At 50.2% G+C, this 18,823-nt stretch overlaps 5 protein-coding genes across 5 annotated transcripts; 1 reads left to right on the top strand and 4 right to left on the bottom strand.

The window, feature by feature from the left end:
• Positions 1-39: 39 nt before the first annotated feature.
• Positions 40-6,573, bottom strand: LOC114801773 (ras-related protein Rab-30). Its single transcript, XM_029000059.1, has 5 exons — positions 6,387-6,573; positions 4,997-5,095; positions 4,780-4,863; positions 4,235-4,418; positions 40-1,697 (listed from the first exon to the last, which is right to left on the bottom strand). The coding sequence occupies exons 2-5, from the start codon at positions 5,087-5,089 to the stop codon at positions 1,447-1,449; spliced, it is 612 nt and encodes a 203-aa protein (XP_028855892.1). The 5' UTR covers positions 5,090-5,095; positions 6,387-6,573; the 3' UTR covers positions 40-1,446.
• A 324-nt stretch (positions 6,574-6,897) lies between these two features.
• LOC114801775 (NADH dehydrogenase [ubiquinone] 1 subunit C2-like) lies at positions 6,898-8,133 on the top strand. Its single transcript, XM_029000061.1, has 3 exons — positions 6,898-7,111; positions 7,821-7,964; positions 8,036-8,133. The coding sequence occupies exons 1-3, from the start codon at positions 6,973-6,975 to the stop codon at positions 8,083-8,085; spliced, it is 333 nt and encodes a 110-aa protein (XP_028855894.1). The 5' UTR covers positions 6,898-6,972; the 3' UTR covers positions 8,086-8,133.
• Positions 8,134-8,424: 291 nt separating this feature from the next.
• LOC114801774 (mid1-interacting protein 1-B-like) lies at positions 8,425-8,936 on the bottom strand. Its single transcript, XM_029000060.1, has one exon. It carries the CDS (start codon positions 8,912-8,914, stop codon positions 8,528-8,530), a length of 387 nt encoding a protein of 128 aa, XP_028855893.1. The 5' UTR covers positions 8,915-8,936; the 3' UTR covers positions 8,425-8,527.
• Positions 8,937-10,847: 1,911 nt separating this feature from the next.
• Positions 10,848-13,497, bottom strand: LOC114802071 (guanylyl cyclase-activating protein 1-like). Its single transcript, XM_029000707.1, has 4 exons — positions 12,161-13,497; positions 11,873-12,022; positions 11,663-11,750; positions 10,848-11,568 (listed from the first exon to the last, which is right to left on the bottom strand). Exons 1-4 carry the CDS (start codon positions 12,353-12,355, stop codon positions 11,432-11,434), a joined length of 570 nt encoding a protein of 189 aa, XP_028856540.1. The 5' UTR covers positions 12,356-13,497; the 3' UTR covers positions 10,848-11,431.
• Positions 13,498-13,623: 126 nt separating this feature from the next.
• Positions 13,624-18,222, bottom strand: LOC114802144 (uncharacterized). Its single transcript, XM_029000836.1, has 9 exons — positions 18,002-18,222; positions 16,706-16,777; positions 16,089-16,202; positions 15,885-15,999; positions 15,273-15,394; positions 14,678-14,745; positions 14,598-14,610; positions 14,340-14,503; positions 13,624-13,843 (listed from the first exon to the last, which is right to left on the bottom strand). The coding sequence occupies exons 1-9, from the start codon at positions 18,086-18,088 to the stop codon at positions 13,624-13,626; spliced, it is 975 nt and encodes a 324-aa protein (XP_028856669.1). The 5' UTR covers positions 18,089-18,222.
• Between the last annotated feature and the right edge of the window lie 601 nt (positions 18,223-18,823).

Genomic DNA, 18,823 nt, shown 5'->3' on the forward strand with positions numbered 1-18,823 from the left:
AAAAACACACAAAATGCAAATAAATATCACAACGCTCGCTTAAAGTAAGTAATACAATGATGTTTAATTTGCATTTGAGTCTCATTATTGAAGGCTGAAGGCTTAAGAGTCTGGCTTCGGAACAAAGGCAATATACATACATAAAAGGACTCTGATTATATAGCAGAATTAATGAATTATATATCATTTAAAAAAATGGTTCATATTGGTGTGAACTAAGCGTAAAAAAAAGATCCCAGTTACTATAGATGAAAAATGAACCACATACATGTTGTCAATATTTTATTTAGGGAGCTTTGAGGTTAACTAGTACATATTTTAAAAAATGAATTTATGATTAAACAGCCTATAACTTTATCCGTTTTTCATATGTAGTGTTTACTAGAGTCCTTTCTCCCGTTGTCTTCCAGCCTCCATCATACAAATAAAAAAAAGAAAGTCAAAATGTTCACATTTACTGTAACCACTCACGAGTATTGCATTTAAAAGAGAGCATCTCTTCATCACAAAACATCAGATACGTTAATTAAATTACTGCTGATAAAAACTATGTTAGAAGAGAATAATAAAAAGCTTAATGCAACGTTAAAAATAGGGCCCTTTAACATCAAAAGAGTGACAGAATCACAGCGATATACTCAATAGTGTTATACACGGTTACAATATGGCGAAACATGGATGTACGAAATAAAGTGACATTCTGCATCTGGCCAAAACTATAAAAGGCTCCAGTTTCCCGGTGAAAACAGAGTCACAGGAAAACACGTGGACCACGGCGGGCAACTATAAAAGGCGTTAAAATGTCACATAAAAAGTGTGAACGAGACAACTGCTGGCAAGAAATCGGCTACGAAGCACACGATGGCGGCCGGATGCCGTTCATGGCGGTAAAACTGCGAGCGTCACCCTGGAAAAGGAGAAAGATAATAGAACTCTGGAGTCGTTTTCACGCTGGCGAGGCACGAAAACGCGGTTAGCAGCAGGTGTGACGGAGGAACGTGCTCACAGTTCCAGTGGTGCAACGGCAGGAAGAAACACGTCGAGGCCCGGGCCACGCGCGACCAGAAACGGGGTCATGCGGGTTCATCGCTACGCAGGAACATGGGTAATACTGGAGGACAGGCCCCTGCACGCCTGTCTGAAATGACGGAGGATAATGCTGGCGTCAGTGATGGTGCGCTAATGTTGGCGTTAAACGAATAAAAGCGGTGGCTTCGTGGTGATGCAGCAAGGCTGGGGTTTCGTCCCTTTCTCCAGACGAAGGAGACCCGTCACCGCCCCCTAGTGGCAGCAGCATGGCTTTTCCAACACTTCGTTCTTTCCTCTGGGATGGACCTAAGAAGGTTCTAGAAGCTCAGGAACCGAACCCCTCAGTAACAGGCTGGGGTGGGGGGGGGGCAACACAATTAAAAAGCGGAGCAGCGACGCTGGTCCGCCCGCCACGGCTCAGTTGAGGCTGCAGCAGGTCAGGTAGCTGATGCTCTTGCCCTCGCCGGGCACGGCCGCGGCGTCGCTGTTGTCCAGCGTGTTCTGCTTGGCCTCGCGGATCAGCTCGCAGGCCAGGTCCAGGAAGAGCTTCTCCACGTTGTCCGACTCCTTGGCCGAGGTCTCCAGGTAGAGCATGCTCTGGCTCTCGGCGAAGTCCTCGGCCCGCTGCCGCACCACCTCGCGCTTCTCGGCCAGGTCGATCTTATTTCCTGCGGAGGACACGGAGCTGGTGAGTCCGCGAGGACTTGATATTTATTCTATTTATTTCACTTAAATCTTATTACTGGGGTGTCATTTCTACCTGTAAACCCTGGAACTGCTGTGCACAGGTGTGAATACGAGTATTCGGCATAAATAAAATACTTTAAAAGCCGTATTATGGTTGTCAGAGTAACTGAAGAGCACAGATGTGATGTAGAACGTGTCCTCTGTATTTAACCGTCACCCTTGGTGACAGTGGGCACCATGACAGGTCGCCCGGGGAGCAGCGTGTGGCTTCTGATTACAGCCACCACAGCCCCTTCACTGAACACCGTTAACCCATTTCTACTTCTCCTCAATGGAAATGTTCATGTTGTTATGTAGACATGTTCTAGAAGAACTGGGTGTCGGTCTCCCCCAACTCTGTAAACGAATGAATGATCTTCTACAAGCAAACGTCTGCAGATAAAACCACCCTTAGATACTTGAGATTTAGAACCACTCGATGAACGTGTTGTTTCAGATGGAAGGTGGGTATACGTGTGTAATAATATAGATCCACAAAGCTGCCCGGAATCGTTTCTAAATCCGACATACAGTTGGCGCCATAAAACCTTTGGCCTTAATGCTGTGTGCAATCTTTGGCAACAGAAGTCCTGGCACAGAAGGAGCGAGTCTCTTCCAAGAAAGTGGTGCCATCGTTGCATGGCTGCCCTCGTGCTTCAGGCACTGGACAGCTTATAAAGCTAAAGGGTAAAATCATCGTAACAAGAAAAAAAAAACTGCTGCAGTGTGCAAAAAGCCCGAGGAGATCCAGCCAACGGTCATCACCGCCGCAGGGAACTGGAGAGAGGAGGCCACGGAGGTTCTGAAGGCGTTACAATCGTCTCCCTCCATAGATCCAGATGCAGAGGGTTCTGTAAGAACAGCACCCTGCAACCAGAACATGCGACTGGCCACCTCCAAACAGGCCCTGGCAGAAAGTGGATAAAAATCTATAAGGAACGTCGATACCGCTTACATAAAACGCGAGCGCGGAACGACCTCTAACATGAGCCTGAGGGCTGCAATTAGTTCAATGATCTTACGAGAGGATTTTCCAGTTTTAATGTTCTTTATACTGTTCAACCTCTCAGACCAATTTAAAACCAGACATTAATTTGAATGGCTGATAGTAGCCTAGCGGGTAACTAGATAGTATGGTGGGTGGTAGTAGCCTAGCGAGTAACTAGATAGTATGGAGGCTGGTAGTAGCCTAGCGAGTAACTAGGTAGTATGGTGGGTGGTAGTAGCCTAGCGAGTAACTAGATAGTATGGAGGCTGGTAGTAGCCTAGCGAGTAACTAGGTAGTATGGAGGGTGGTAGTAGCCTAGCGAGTAACTAGGTAGTATGGAGGGTGGTAGTAGCCTAGCAAGTAACTAGATAGTATGGAGGGTGGTAGTAGCCTAGCAGGTAACTAGATAGTATGGAGGGTGGTAGTAGCCTAGCGGGTAACTAGGTAGTATGGAGGGTGGTAGTAGCCTAGCAAGTAACTAGATAGTATGGAGGGTGGTAGTAGCCTAGCAGGTAACTAGATAGTATGGAGGGTGGTAGTAGCCTAGCGGGTAACTAGGTAGTATGGAGGGTGGTAGTAGCCTAGCGAGTAACTAGGTAGTATGGAGGGTGGTAATAACCTAGCGGGTAAATAAATAGTATGGAGGGTGGTAGTAGCCTAGGGGGTAACACACTCGCGGAGCGGCCCCGTAATCAGAAGGTTGCCGGTTCGAATCCCGATCTGCCAAGATGCCACTGAGGTCCCCTTGATGAAGGTCCCGTCCCCACACACTGCTCTCCAGGCACCTGTCATGGCTGCCCACTGCTCACTCAGGGTGATGGTTAAATGCAGAGGACAAATTTCACTGTGTGCACCGTATGCTATACTGCTGTGTATCACAAGTGACAATAAAAAAAGTGTCCCTGAGCAGGACACTTAACACTTAAGTGTCTCCAGGGGGGGACTGTCCCTGTAACTACTGATTGTAAGATGCTCTGGAGAAGAGCGCCTCGTAAATGCTGTAAATGTAACTGGTTCTCTGAATTTAGTAAAAAATGGTTGTAATAAGTAAACATTATCTGGCAGCGGATTAACAGGGTGTCTATCAGCAGGGATCTCGCGATATTCTAGTTTACTGAAAATGTAAAAACTGAGCTGAAATACAAGATGCGGTGATCGGTCTGTCCTGTAATTGGAAGTAGCAGCAGTACGGCGCCATCTACAGGAGTGGAGGTTGTAATCGCACGCTGATTCGCCTCACTAAAGAAGACGCTCGACAGCTCCACCCGGTGGAATCAATTTCTATACAAAAATATCGATATGTGATGTCCCTGTATCAGCACAAAAAAAAAAAATCGATATATTGATGTATCGATATTTTCGAACACCCATAATATCCACTAAATAAACTATATTACTCTATTTTTATAAATTCTAATTCCTTGATAGCGGCGCATCGATTTCCAACATCACACATATGGGAGGACGTGATGTTACGAGATGTGGACACACCGACGAGGATGGTGACCACTTGGCTGTTGGCGTACTGCTCGATCTCGCGCAGCCACTCGGGCAGGCAGCGGAAGGAGTCCTCGCAGGTGATGTCGTAGGTGAGGATGAGGGCGTTGGCGCTGCGGTAGTAGCTCTGGGTTATGGAGCGGAAGCGCTCCTGGCCGGCCGTGTCCCAGATCTGCAGCTGTCACCACAAAATCGTCACATGACAACAATTAGCGATCGCCAGCAAGCATCGAGTCCAGTTTACATTGCGGGAATAAAAAACTCGGCAGCCAATCACGATGCATTACAGCAACGCAGCTGCTGGTTCTTAATTGACGTCCATAATCTAAATATCCCAACTGGCCTGGCCTGGCGCATCATGTGACATGGGCGTGGCCTCCTGCCCTCCTCATACAGAAATATGAATTCTCTTCGTTATGTCCCCAGCTGGACAATCTCCAATATTCCTATATATATAATTGGAAGAAGAGACAACCCCTTCTTTTGGGGACGTCTGTTGCTGCGGGTTCTAACGGGGAGAGACGGATGGTGGTACCAACCTTCACCTTCACCCCTCGGATTTCCACCGTTTTGATCATGAAGTCCACCCCGATGGTCGCCCCCTGCCCAGGCGGGAAGAGTCCCTGGCAGAAAGAGGACGAGAAAGAACGTTAGGAACCTTTCGCACGCTGAGCATCTTTCAGGTGCGACTCGAGCGACCTGACAGGGACGGAAAGGGCGAAGTTCGTGACCTTTACGAGGCGTGCGCATGCTGACCTGGGTGAAGCGTCGGACCAGGCAGGTCTTCCCCACGCCGGCATTTCCGATCAGCACGATTTTAAACAGGTAGTCATAATCCTCCATACTCATCCTCGACTAGAACACGAGAAAACGTGAAGAACAACGATTAAACATCGAGAGCAAGATTACGTTCTACTGAGGAAATACAGCAAACTGCTGGTCTCTGGCAGACATGACCCCGTCCCCCCGTCCCACAGGGGACGTTCTATCGCCACAGTTTTTAATGGAACCCTTTATTATGAAATCACATCAAGAGGACTATTGTGCTCTTTCCCAAAAAACACACTCAGTGTCTTCCGTCCCCACAGGGTCCGAGACGTTGCTATGGCGAAGCCGCCTGCGCGTGTGTTTTAATGCGGCCGTTGCCAAGGTTGATGGTGAGAGGAGCGCTATAAAGCAACGAGGGGACATAAAGAGGAGCCTGCAGGCAGACAAATATCACACACACACACACACACACACACACACACAGCCTGCAGACAGGACACACACACACATATATATACACACAGACACACAAATGTCACACACACAACTAACTCAGGCCTGCAGACAGGACACACAAACACACACACACACACACACAACTAACTCAGGCCTGTAGACAGAACACACACACACAACTAACTCAGGCCTGCAGACAGGACACACACACACAACTAACTCAGGCCTGCAGACAGGACACACACACACACAACTAACTCAGGCCTGCAGACAGGACACACACACACAACTAACTCAGGCCTGCAGACAGGACACACACACACACACAACTAACTCAGGCCTGTAGACAGAACACACACACACAACTAACTCAGGCCTGCAGACAGGACACACACACACAACTAACTCAGGCCTGCAGACAGGACACACACACACAACTAACTCAGGCCTGCAGACAGGACACACACACACACACAACTAACTCAGGCCTGCAGACAGGACACACACACACACACACACACACACACACACACACACAACTAACTCAGGTATGTAGACAGGACACACACATATACACACACAACTAACTCAGGCCTGCAGACAGGACACACACACACACACACACACAACTAACTCAGGTATGTAGACAGGACACACACATATACACACACACACAGCCAGCCTGCAGGCAGGCAGAGCATCATGAGAGTGAGGGGAGTTTTAAACATGTTGTATTAAAGCGTAATAAAACTGACCAGCCCTCCTACTCTCAGCTACAATAGTTCGTAAAGCACAAACCCGCTGTAAACATGTACAAAATGAACCCGGCGGGGGTTTTAGGGCGCAGCCGCGGATGATGAATGACGGTCGCGGACCGAGCCAGAAGCGGCGGGGCTGCAGCCCGGCAACAGCGCACACTCACCGGCAGCAGCGTGGGCCCCGGGCCCGGCGAGCACTGGAGCCTACTGGGTCCACATCCAGAGCCTCCGGCCCCGAACCTCGGCGCAGCTCCGCGGCCGTGTTGCACAATGATCGCCGCCTGAGTTCCCACCGTTTTCACGGTGACGTCATTCCTCCGACCGACTACGGCGGCCGAGAGCGCAGAGGACGCCGGGAAATGTAGTACCACGTACACGCTTTATGATATTAATATTACATTAATATGTGGTCTGAGACGTGTGTTTCATACTTTTCGAATGCTGGTATAAGGCTGGTATATATTTTAATACAAACATTTACACAAATTCGTCGTTTTTTATTTTTGTAACGTACGACAAAATTACTTTAATGTACAAAATGTCCTGCCAATAAGTCAACGTACAGTTGTCCAAACAGAACACGGTCCAATAACAGAGAACCGAATAACCGGAAAGCACGTAACGACTCGGCATTTTTTAATTTAGTGTGCGGAACCTTTGACGCGGCGGGTCTCAGTTTCCGGCCGGATCGCTGGCCGAGCTGCGCTGCTCGGTGTCCTTGGTTCCCGGTGCGAGGTGAACGGAGAGAAGATGGTTCTCCTTCCCGAAGAGGCCAAGGCGCTCCCGCCGCCCGGCGTCGTCAACCGCTCGTCGCTGTGGCTCGGCTTCTGCGGGCTCCTCACCTCCATGCTGCACAACTCGCTGGCCAGGAAGCCTGCGCTGCGGGCGGGTGTGTGTCCGGCCGTCCGTCCGTCTCTCCTCCTGCGGGGTTTACCGGGCTGTTCCCCGGGACCGGGGACCCGTCTCTCCTCCTGCCGGGTTTACCGGGCTGTTCCCCGGGACCGGGGACCCGTCTCTCCTCCTGCGGGGTGTACCGGGCTGTCTTCCGGGGACCCGTCTCTCCTCCTGCGGGGTGTACCGGGCTGTTCCCCGGGACCGGGGACCCGTCTCTCCTCCTGCCGGGTTTACCGGGCTGTCCCCCGGGGACCCGTCTCTCCTCCTGCCGGGTTTACCGGGCTGTCCCCCGGGACCGGGGACCGGGGACCGGGAGCTACTATAATTCCGGGGGGGATTTACATGCGTTTCTGTCAATTTACTTTTATAATCGCTGCCGCAGATAAATTGACCTGAAAACCGCGCCTTTCGGCTGAGGGTTAAACTTCACACACGTCCAGGCCTGTGGGAGCCAGATAATACGGTGAATTATTCAGCTTTTTTTTTTATAAAAGCTGAAAGGTTCCTGAGGTTCACCACCATCTCACCACCGCGTTCAGACTTGGGGGTCTAGTCCTGGGGACTAATGAGACCGTTTATCTTCCGCCTTTTGTCATTATTCTATATTATTATATCTATACATCATGTGACCTCCAACTTTGAAATATCTGTGATGTTTGGTGGGCTCCCGGTAATTTTGACATTTTGGTCCCGGTGTCCTGCAGGTCTCCACCGCCACGTGCTGTTCACCACCGTCGGCTGGTTTCTCGGCTACCACCTCACCAAATACGAGAACTACACGTACGCCAGGCTGGACCGAGACATGAACGCGTACGTCAGCCGGCACCCGGAGGAGTTCCAGCAGAAAGGTGCCTGGAACGTTCATATTTCCTCCTTTATTCCGCTGGTCTCTGAGAAATTCCACGTTTTGTGTTTTCAGAGAAGAAGACGTTTGCCGAAGTTGTGGAGGATTTCCACCCGATCCGTTAAGATGACGTCCGCGGTTTTCTGATTTAATAAATTATGTTTTTGGCCCCACGTTTTGTCTTTGGTGATGTTTTGTGCCCGTTTTTACCGTATTTCATGTAATAATTGCCCGTGTGAATGCAGGAGTTGGGGCCGTGGTGGCCTGGCGGTTACGGAAGCGACTCCGTAATCGGAAGGCTGTGGGTGCGAATCCCGAACCACCGAGATGCCACTCAGGTGCCACCGTCCCCACACACTGCTCCCTGGGCGCCTGTCATGGTGCCCACCGCTCACCAAGGGTGACACGTTTCACCGTGTCACCGTGTGCTGTGCTGCAGCGTCTCACAATGACAACCACTTCACTTTATTTCACTTTATTATTTGCTTTATTTGAAATGAACATTCAGGTGGTTTATTTTTTGCCGCGTGGTCTGGTTGGTTTCCGTGGCTCCGCCGCCGCGCCCCTTCAGCTGCTGATGCCGATGAGGTCCATGTACTTGGCGGTGAGGGTCTGGCTCCTCTGGGTCAGGTTGGCCATGATGGAGAAGAGCCCTCGCAGGTGGAAGTGGAAGAGGACCTCGGGGTCGGCGTCCAGCAGGGGCTCCAGGTGGCGGCGCAGCGCCTTGCCGTCGTCCGCGGCGACCAGGCCGCTCTCCACCGTGTTCCTGACGGCCTTCAGCGCCAGGTAGGACTCGTACAGGTCCTCGGCGCGGTCGGCGGCCTCGTCGGAGGGCACCTCGCGCAGCAGGCTGGGGATCAGCACCGTCTGCTCCATGTCGTGCACGGCGGCGCTGTAGCGCTTGAGGGACAGGAGCAGGGACGTCCTGCTCAGCTTGGCGTCGGCGGGCTGCATGGTGCTGCTGGTGGTGCGGCAGGCGGCCGCCTCGTCCCCGGCGCCCCGCCTTTATACCCGGCCGCGCGCTTGGCCAATCGGCTTGTGCAACCGGTGGTGTGATTTGACTCTGCGCCGCTTGTTTGCTGAAGGTCACCAGACGGGTCAAGGCCAACAGGCTTATTGGAGGACGATGACCCGCCACCATCAGGCGGTGAGGCAAGCGTCTCCGAAATGTAACCGTGTCCTCGTGGGGACGGGTTACTCGAGTCCACGCGGCTCCCGACGTGAGCTTCTTTAGTGAGATGCCATGTCTCCTGGCTGAAGGTTCTGGAAGGTTCTGAAGGTTCTGAAGGTTGGGAACCTCCAGTGTACGAGTCACCCGGGACTTACAGTCGCGAGATTCACGAATCAGAACCCACATGACCCGCATGCACGCTGATGGCATGTTGGGGTGACCGAGGTCTAACCTGCAGCGGACACCAGACAGGAGCTGCAGGTGTCCAGGTCGTGTCTCCCTGTTCTGGCAGCGATCGCGGCTTTTAGGGCGGACGGCCGGCAGCCAATGAGATGCTCAGCTCAGCAGGCCACAGGGCTGGTGGTGGCCTGGTGGGTAACACATGTGCACAAAGTCCCAGGTTCGAACCCCACTCGCCACCACCGTGTCTGTGAGAAGGACACTGAACCGGGACTCAAACTCAGTCCCAGACATTCATTTCACTTTGACACAGTGTCAATTATTAAGTCCATTTTATCACACAGTCCCTATCTATTACCACATATTTCAGTATCGGTCGTACGATGCCACCGTCTGCCGCTGCTTCTGTTTGTTTTTCTCCGAGACACGAAATCAAGCGTCCAGACTACTGGCAGACCCCAGTGAAGAGACAAGCAGATACATCCTGGTTCCTGACAACTGCTAAACGAGGACATACCATGAAACAAACCAGAGGGTCACCACAGCCACCACCACCATTACAACTACAGCTTCAGGGATCTTCAAGTGGACCAGTAACATCATTATGGACACGTAATCTAGACCATAACACTGAATACATCCTGGACTTCTCCAACCCTACAACTGTAGGACTTATTATTATATCATATCCAACCCTGCACTGACACCATTTGCAGGCTCACTCTACCCTGGAAGGGGGTCCTTCTCTGTATCACTCTACCCTGGAAGGGGGTCCTTCTCTGTATCACTCCTTCCCAACGCTTCTTCTGACTCCAGTTACTTCCGTTTCCCACCACAGGATGGCGTCTTGCAGCCATGCAGTTCTGAATGATCAGATTCTGGATTAAAACGCGCGCGGGACGGACCACTTTAGAACATCTGTTTAGGAGCCCAGATAGGAGATGATGGGTGAAAATGTTCACAGAAGAAGAAGCTCCATTCACACAAGACCAAAGATGAATTCTCCCGCTGTAAAATCACGACGTGTTCCATTCTGGCCTGAAATCTACACGTCCGTGTGAAATGGTGTGATGGAGATGGTGTTGCTGCTGTTCCCTCGCCTGCTTCCTGGGTTTATGTCATTGGTGATGAGCTCCATTTAAACAGATCGCTGTCTGTTTTTTTAACCCCACCGGCCCTTTAAGAGGGAAATTAGTCGAATACTTGGTTTAATGGGACCAACCGGGCCGGTGGGATAAATAACCGCGTCCACTGAAAAAACTGAAGACGTGAAGTGCTGTGATACACAGCATACGGTGCACACAGTGAAATTTGTCCTCTGCATTTAACCATCACCCTGAGTGAGCAGGGGGCAGCCATGACAGGCGCCCGGGGAGCAGTGTGTGGGGATGGGGCTTTGCTCAGTGGCACCTCGGGGGCACCTGGGCGGATCGGGATTTGAACCAGCAGCCTTCTGATTACGGGGTCACTTCCTTAACCGCTAGGCCACCACTGCACCGCGCATTTTGTGATTAAAATAGCGAGGGAAACATTCTCTTTAGTTTGATAGCAAAGTTGTGTTTATTAATAAGGCAACACAAATAATTCTTTAAACACTATTTACTGCATAAAAATAGTGTTTTAAGAAAACAAAATGCAAACAGAGCGATGAAGAGACGGATCTATTATCCTGCAGCTGTCACGGTATCTACGCGTACTTCATGGGTCTTTTCCTGGTGCTCCGTTGGTTCTCCTTCTAGAACCGGCCCGGTGTGCTGTGGTTCTGTCTGGGAAGATCAGTTCCTCTCCATCGTTTATTACCCGTGGTCTCGTGTTAAAATACGTCTGACCCCTGACCTTCTGCACCCTGACCTTTCTGCTGAGTTCAGTGGCATTTTGATGGGTGTCAGTTTCTTCTCTTCTACTTCTCTTGGTGAGAGTAACATGAGAAATGGTGGAAAGGACGGTGAAGTTGCATCTTCTTCTGTTTGACAGCACAGAAAGGAGTGGGTGCAGACGTGGAGGCGTGGCCAGGCGGAGCAGCAGTGGTGGCGTGATGCACCACCTTCAAACATGAACATTCAGTCCAGTCCAGTCCAGACCCTCCGTGGCCTGAGATTTACATTTTCAGCAGAGGCTTTCTAATTCGAGATGTTCTTCTTCTGACCGTTGACAATGATTTCCAGGACATGGGTGAGATCCATCATTTTGGTGAGCATCTCCATGATGTCTGGATGGCCTTTAGCACCAGTGATGAACTCTTCCAGGGTCAGCTCACCTGAGACAGAGAAGAAGAAACTGGAAGGTCATTCCTCAGAAAGCAGAACCAAAGTCAGCTTCTGTAGATCTGAAAGCATCATCTTGAGTCTCACCCTCCCCGTTGATGTCGATCCGAGTGTAAATGAGCTCCACAATGTCCTCCGGGGGGATGTCATATTTACGGGTGATGTCTTGTATTGCCTGAAAATGAAGAACCATTACCTTCAAGTGCAGTAGATGTGATTCAGGTCAGGAGGAACTCCTCTTACGTCAGCAGTTCCTCATCAGCTATGCTATTTTCAGGATGTCTGAGAAGGACCCACCTTAAATATTGTCTCCATTTCATCCCGGTCAATTTTTCCGTTTCCATCCTGGTCAAAGAGCTTGAAGTACCATTTCAGTTTCTGGTTTATTTCTCCTTTGAGCAGCAGACTGACGGCTGCAATGTACTCCACAAAGTCTATATAACCATCCTGGGCAGCAAGAAAAGATCTACATTTTATGACCTGACCAGACGATAGATCATGTGCTTGTATCTCTGAATTTAGGGAGGGTAAACCCTAGATCCCAACATGCCTGGAACCCAGTCTCACAGAAGACAAAAGTCTTACCCCATCCATGTCGAAAGTGAAGAAGACCTGGTCCACGTAGCTGCTGGCCTCCTCGGTCATGCCCTGCATCTCCAGCATGTTCTTCAGCTCAAAGAGCGTGATGACCCCAGACGGAGAGCCCTTCATGAACTTGTTGTACCAGTGGTGCATGTCTTCAGCCAGGATGTCGTCCAGGTTGGAGCCATGAGCGCCCATTATGTCCCCTGACTGCTGGAAGAAAGCTCTTCTTCTGTAGATCTATTGTATTTGTGTGTCTGCTGGTCTTCTGGTTTGGACCTCGGTCAGGACTTGTGATGCTCACTCCTGTGCCACTGATCTCACAAATCCCAGCCACAGCACCCTAAAGCCCTTAAGTCGTTCGGCGCCTAAAAGGGACGATAACCCCTTAATGAGATAACGCCGGGACTCTTCTGAGAAGAAGACAGGAGAGTCCCCAACCACGGAGCTCCGCCCGGCAACCCCCACCTGAGGATTAGCAGCCTGTTCCTTACACAACACCTTCCTCACACTCATCCTCACCCGCTTGGCGGGGGGAGGAGCTTGCGGACATTTCTGGCCCAGCAGTCTACCGAGCTCCTAATTGGACATATTTCAGAAAATTGAGGACGTTTCCATTTCAGCTGGACCACAGTGTGATGTTTCCAGTTGAGGTTATAGTTCCGTGTCCATGTTTCTTTCTAACCTTCTCCTTCCTGGAATATGAACGTGTTGGTGACCAGCGCCCTCACCCTCTCACCTCCAGAGTTCCAATCGAAGATCAACTCTCTACTATTAGCAAATCTGCCATCATGAGATTAACCGTCCGCCAGAGCGAAGCCCGGAATAGAGACCAGCGGCCAGGGGACGCGCCAAGATGACGATTAGCAGCGGTCCTCACGCCAGCATCGCTTCTGGAGGACGAATCGCTCTTAAATTACAACCAGGGACATCATTTCAACATGAACTGTGCCACTGACATCTCTGCTGCACGTAGGACACCTGTCACCGTGTGCTGTGCCGCAGCGTTTCACGGTGACAATCACTTCACGTTCAAACTTGTCCGCGCTGGAGGACAATAAATGTTGCAGCAAACAAAGCGAGGCGCCGCAGAGGGGACGCAGGGGTCTCACAGGGGACGTGCGTGTGTACGAAAGTTCTGATTGGCCAGGTTCTCCAGGCTCGGGCATCACCAAGATCCCATTAAAGGATCGGAAGGACTGACAGGTTCACCAGGCGCTGGGCACGAGGTTGGTGGACTAAACCAGGTGAACATCACCAAAAAATACAATCAAACTGTGAAATATGTTAGAGAAGGAATAAAGTGTCAAAAAAAATAGTCCCAGAAACATGATTACATTATTATTATTAAAAAAACAATCATGGCATGAGATTTTACACACACACACACACACACACACACACATATATATATATATACATGCACGTTTATAATAAAAAAAAGATCCCAATATAAGAAATTTATCTCATAAGTCAACAGTGACACTGGAACTCCTGAAGCGTGACAGCTGTTTCATATCTACTAGTAATGTCTCTACGATGGTGATCGGGGATTCTGGCTCTGGGACCATCAGCATGTTGTGGGTCCCTGTTGGCTGATGGAATCTTCTGGGCGGCACCGCGGGGCGGAGCTGTAGCTCCCCAGTGTCCATCCGGGAAATCAGAATCTGCAGCCGCTTCCGCCCTCTGCACAACAAGAGGGCAACAGAAATGCACGAGCGACCAGGACCAGAACCCTGCACATGATGCACTGGGGCTTCCAGAGGTGGCCAAGCGGGTGAGGAAACGGACCCGTAATCGTTGTGGGTTCGAATCCCGACCTGCCAAGGTGCCACTGAGGTCCCCTTGATGAAGGTCCCGTGCCCACACACTGCTCCCCGGGCGCCTGTCATGGTGCCCACTGTCACCCAGGGTGACAGTTAAACACAGAGGACACGTTTCACCGTGTCACCGTGTGCTTGTGTCTCACAATGACAATCACGTCACTTTAAAGTGCTTTAATAAGTCTGGACGTAACTGAATCAGGGGCGCTAGAGAGCACAGTTTCATCTGCGCTGAGGTCATCAGAATCATATTTGTATGTGACCTACAGCGTAAAACAAGAGGAATTAGAACTAAAACCTACAACCAAGGTTTATTTTTTGCAAATTAAAGTTAGTAATTAATCACTTTATTTTTTTACGTGAGTGCGGACAGGAATTTGGGGGTTTTGGGGGTCTTGGCTGTCTGAAACCGCTGCATCAGTCGATGTGAAATGTATTTAAACTTGGTCTCACCCTCCATGGAGAGCGAGGCGGGGTCCAGCTTTAGCCGGTCTGCTTCCTCGAACCCCCGGTCGTAGAGATGCTGCAGCAGGACGTTGGAGACCATCTCCAGGCTGAGGGTGAAGTTCACCAGCCGCGCCGAGTCGACGGGCATGTGGAAGTGCAGGCAAACGGACAACGTCCCCTTTCCTGCAACCGGGGGACATTTACTCGCCACGTGTCATAAGAGCCTCGAAGCGCACGAACGTGACTTTACCGTGATGCCGTTCTGGACTGGTTAAAGTAGCGCCCGAGGGCAGCGGAGGACTGGAAGACATGGTTGAGCTGTGGACAAAGAGGACAGAGGGAGTTGGAGGGACACTTCCAGCCTGGAATTCCGGGATCTGCTCTTCTCTCTGACCCATTAGTGATCATTATGCTATTTACTTCCTGTATTTTGCTTTCTCTGGTTCTAATCTAATAAAACCTTTTAAAAGTACAATTGCTTAGACAGAGAATATAAACACTATGGATCATGTGACCTAAAATGAGGACACCATGACGACACCACGACAGGCTGCATGAAGTGTAAGAACGTGGGGTCCTTTGGAGCAGTGGTGGCCTGGCGGTTAAGGAAGTGGCCCCGTAATCAGAAGGTTGCCAGTTCGAATCCCGACCCGCCAAGGTGCCACTGAGCAAAGCACCGTCCCCACACGCTGCTCCCCGGGCGCCTGTCATGGTGCCCACTGCTCACTCAGGGTGATGGGTTAAATGCAGAGGACAAATTTCACTGTGTGCAGCATGTGCTGTGCTGCTGTGTATCACGTGTGACAATCACTTCATTTTTTTGGTGGGTTTTCTAGTAGTCTGACCTGCGCGTGGAACTCATCTTCAAGCGCCGCGTCGGTGGAGTTGGAGCTCACGTTCCCTCTGAAGAGGCGCCGAAGTACGAATGACGAAACGTCGTACTGGTCTTCTGGCTCCTGGCGGGCCGCTGTTGGGAAAGACACGGTGGAAGCGGCGCATTAGGAAACGGGCAGGCGAACTTTGACCTTTTTGCCAAACCGCCCTGACTGCTCTATTTACTCAGCCTGACCTCAAGAGGGGAGGAGCCGCAAAACCCACAGTACAGACGATTCTACAAATCTGTCATCTGCTGCTGAAAATGGGTGGAGGAGAAGGTGGAGAAGGTGGAGATTTTAATACATTTCCACGTTTACCAGACGCCCTTATCCAGAGCGACTTACAGTCAGTAGTTACAGGGACAGTCCCCCCCTGGAGACACTCAGGGTTAAGTGTCCTGCTCAGTAGCTGCATCACAGTAAGTGGGATTTGAACCTGGGTCTTCTGGTTCATAGGCAAGTGTGTTACACACTGGAGAAGGTGGAGGAGGTGGGGAATGTGAGGAATGTGGAGAAGGTGGGGAATGTGAGGAATGTGGAGAAGGTGTGCAAGTTGGAACATGAGTTAGAAGTGCATCACACCTGAACAGGTGAGGATGGAGATGATGATCACCAGGGCGATGAAGATGATGAGCAGAATAAGGACCATCCACAGCCTGAGCTTGCCCACCACTTTTTTATTCAGTTTTCTCCTGCACTGAAACACACACACACACCTCAGATGGAACAGACTGACTACATTTAAACATAAATCGTGCTGAAACACCAAATCATATTTCATATTACGGCGAGAGGCCAGAACCCGCAGAAAACGGCCCGAGCAGCAGTGACCTCAGGTCCCACGGGAGGATCCAGACGTGACGTTTCATCACTTTCCACGCCGTCACCGTCGGCGTCCTGCTGTGAAAAACACACACAGATCACTTTCAGACCCCGAGAAAAAAGGACCGGGAGAGAAGCTCCCTCACAGATTTAACCTGCCTGGACACGTCCCTCGCCACACACATTGCCGCTTTCTATTTCCTCACCAAACAGAATGGAACTTTACACTGTGGGAACAAGGACACGCCCGGAGGCTCCTGGGTTCTACAGCAGCGACGGTGCTGATCAGGTTCCACGACTTTTTACACAGACGGGCCAGATTCAATTCCAGCGGGGGGGACGTGAACTCGGATCTTCGGGATTTTCAACAGGAGAACGAGACGAGCTCCAAATCTGCTGCTCAGAGGCCGAGGTCAATATGGCTCACTGATAACCTGGAAAGGCAAATATTACAGGCAGCAGGGGCGGGGCTGGCGGGCGGGGCGGGGCAAGGTGAACAAACAACCGCACACACATAGACACGTCGCTATCAGACAGAGCGGAGAACAGAGAACAGTGTCCGTGGAGTCCGGGAGACTCACCTCGCCGCGGCCGAGCAGGGACGCGTCCTCCGTCCCGCCGTCCACCACGCAGGCGCCGTTACCAGGAGACGCCTGGACAACCAACAAAACTTCAAATCAATCTTTCAATTTTATTACCAATGAAATATGCACACTGTCCCAGTGTCTGTGTGTGTATAGTGTACGTGTGTGTATAGTATATGTGTATACTAGGAGCATCCTGTCTAGCTGCATCACAGTGTGGTTTGTCAGAGCAGCTGAGAGAATCATCGGTGTCCCTCTCCCCTCCCTCCAAGACATCTACAGCACACGCCTCACCAAGAAAGCCCTCGGCATAGCAGCTGATCCCACCCACCCAATGCAAACCTTCTTCAGCCTGCTGCCATCAGGGAGGAGACTGCGGAGTCTCCAGGCCAGGACCAGCAGACTGAAGGACAGCTTCACCCATCAGGCTGTCAGGAAACTCAACTCCCTCCCGGCTCTGCCCCCACTCCCCTCACTCCCCTCTTCTGCTCCACAAACTTTCTGAACTCTAACACACACGCACACACAAACTGACCATGCACCGGTCACTCAGTGCAGCATTGGTCTGCCAACTACCTCACTTTGTCACTTTAACACTTACAAGCTCTGTTGCACTACATTGTTCACATTGTTTATGTGCTTTGCACTCTCCACCATGAGCCCTTATTGTATATTGTGTTTTTAAAATGTTATACATTTGCTTATTTTTATACCTTTGTATTTAATGTTACTGTTTGTATTTAATGTTACTTGTAAGCACCATGGGTCTGAGAGTAACACAATTTCAATTCTCTGTATGTCCTGTACAGACAATAAGACAATAAAGCTGACTTTGACTTTGACTATAGTGTGTGTGTATAGTATGTGTAAAGTGTATGTGTATAATATGTGTATAGTGTGTATATAGTGTGTGTGTGTGTGTGTGGTGTGTATGTGTATAGTGTGTGTATAGTATGTGTATAGTGTGTGTGTGTATGTGTATAGTATGTGTATGTGTGTGTATGTATGTATGTATAGTATGTATATAGTGTGTGTGTGTGTGTGTGTGTATAGTATGTGTATAGTGTGTGTGTATAGTATGTGTATAGTATGTGTACAGTGTGTGTATGTATGTATGTATAGTATGTGTATAGTGTGTGTGTGTATGTGTATAGCATGTGTACAGTGTGTGTATAGTATGTGTGTGTGTAGTATGTGTATGTGTGTGTATGTATAGTATGTGTATACTGTGTGTGTGTGTGTGTGTAATATAGTGTATGTGTATGTATATATATATGTGTGTGTGAGACTCGCCTGATCTACGGTGTCCGTGTTGTTGTTGTTGGCGCTTCTCTTCTCTCCGTGTATCTGTGTTAACTCCACGTCTCCAGCTGGGTCCATGTCTCCTCTCCGCTTCTCCCCTCGTTTCTCCCCGCAGGTGAGTCGGGAATCTCCGCGGGAACCGGATCCTGCTGCTCCTCCTCCAGTAAAAAGAAAGTGAAATTCTGGCTAGAATTTCAGGAAGTTTGCGTGCGTGTCTGTGTCTCATTATAAGACGTCATTCATTTCTCGGTCCCCTGTTTATAATGTCCCCTGTTCATATTAATGCCACCTGGTTATAATGATGTCCCCTGGTTATAATGATGTCCCCTGGTTATAATGTCACTTTTTGTGACTTGTTTCTGATCTTCTCCACCGGAAGCAGCTTGTTGAGAAGAAGTTCCACTTTCCTCGCACTTTACTCCAGAGCGGCTGTAATCGCGGTTTAACGCCCCGCAGGTGGAGTTCGGCGCGGCCGGATGGCGCCCTCTGGTGGACGGAGCGGCGCCGCGCATGCGCACTGACGTCAGCCACGCAGGACGTTCACAGCGTGGATGGGGTCGTGACGTCACGTTTAACCTGGCGGTTAGAAAGCTAAATGCGTCTGATCCACGCAGTAAATGGCCAGGACGTGGCCACACAAACACGCAAGAAACAGTTGTAAAATATAACAAGCTCTTTATTTGGTTGCATATTTACAGAACAGAAATCAGTGAAGATCTACAGTAATGATGTAACACCAACACAAACTCCGCCTTCTTGTGTTCATCCAAATACCCTGACGGCGCAAAAAAAAAAATCATAAAACTTGTAAAC

This window comes from Denticeps clupeoides, chromosome 13 (genome assembly GCF_900700375.1).
Source record: "Denticeps clupeoides chromosome 13, fDenClu1.1, whole genome shotgun sequence".
NCBI lineage: Eukaryota > Metazoa > Chordata > Actinopteri > Clupeiformes > Denticipitidae > Denticeps > Denticeps clupeoides.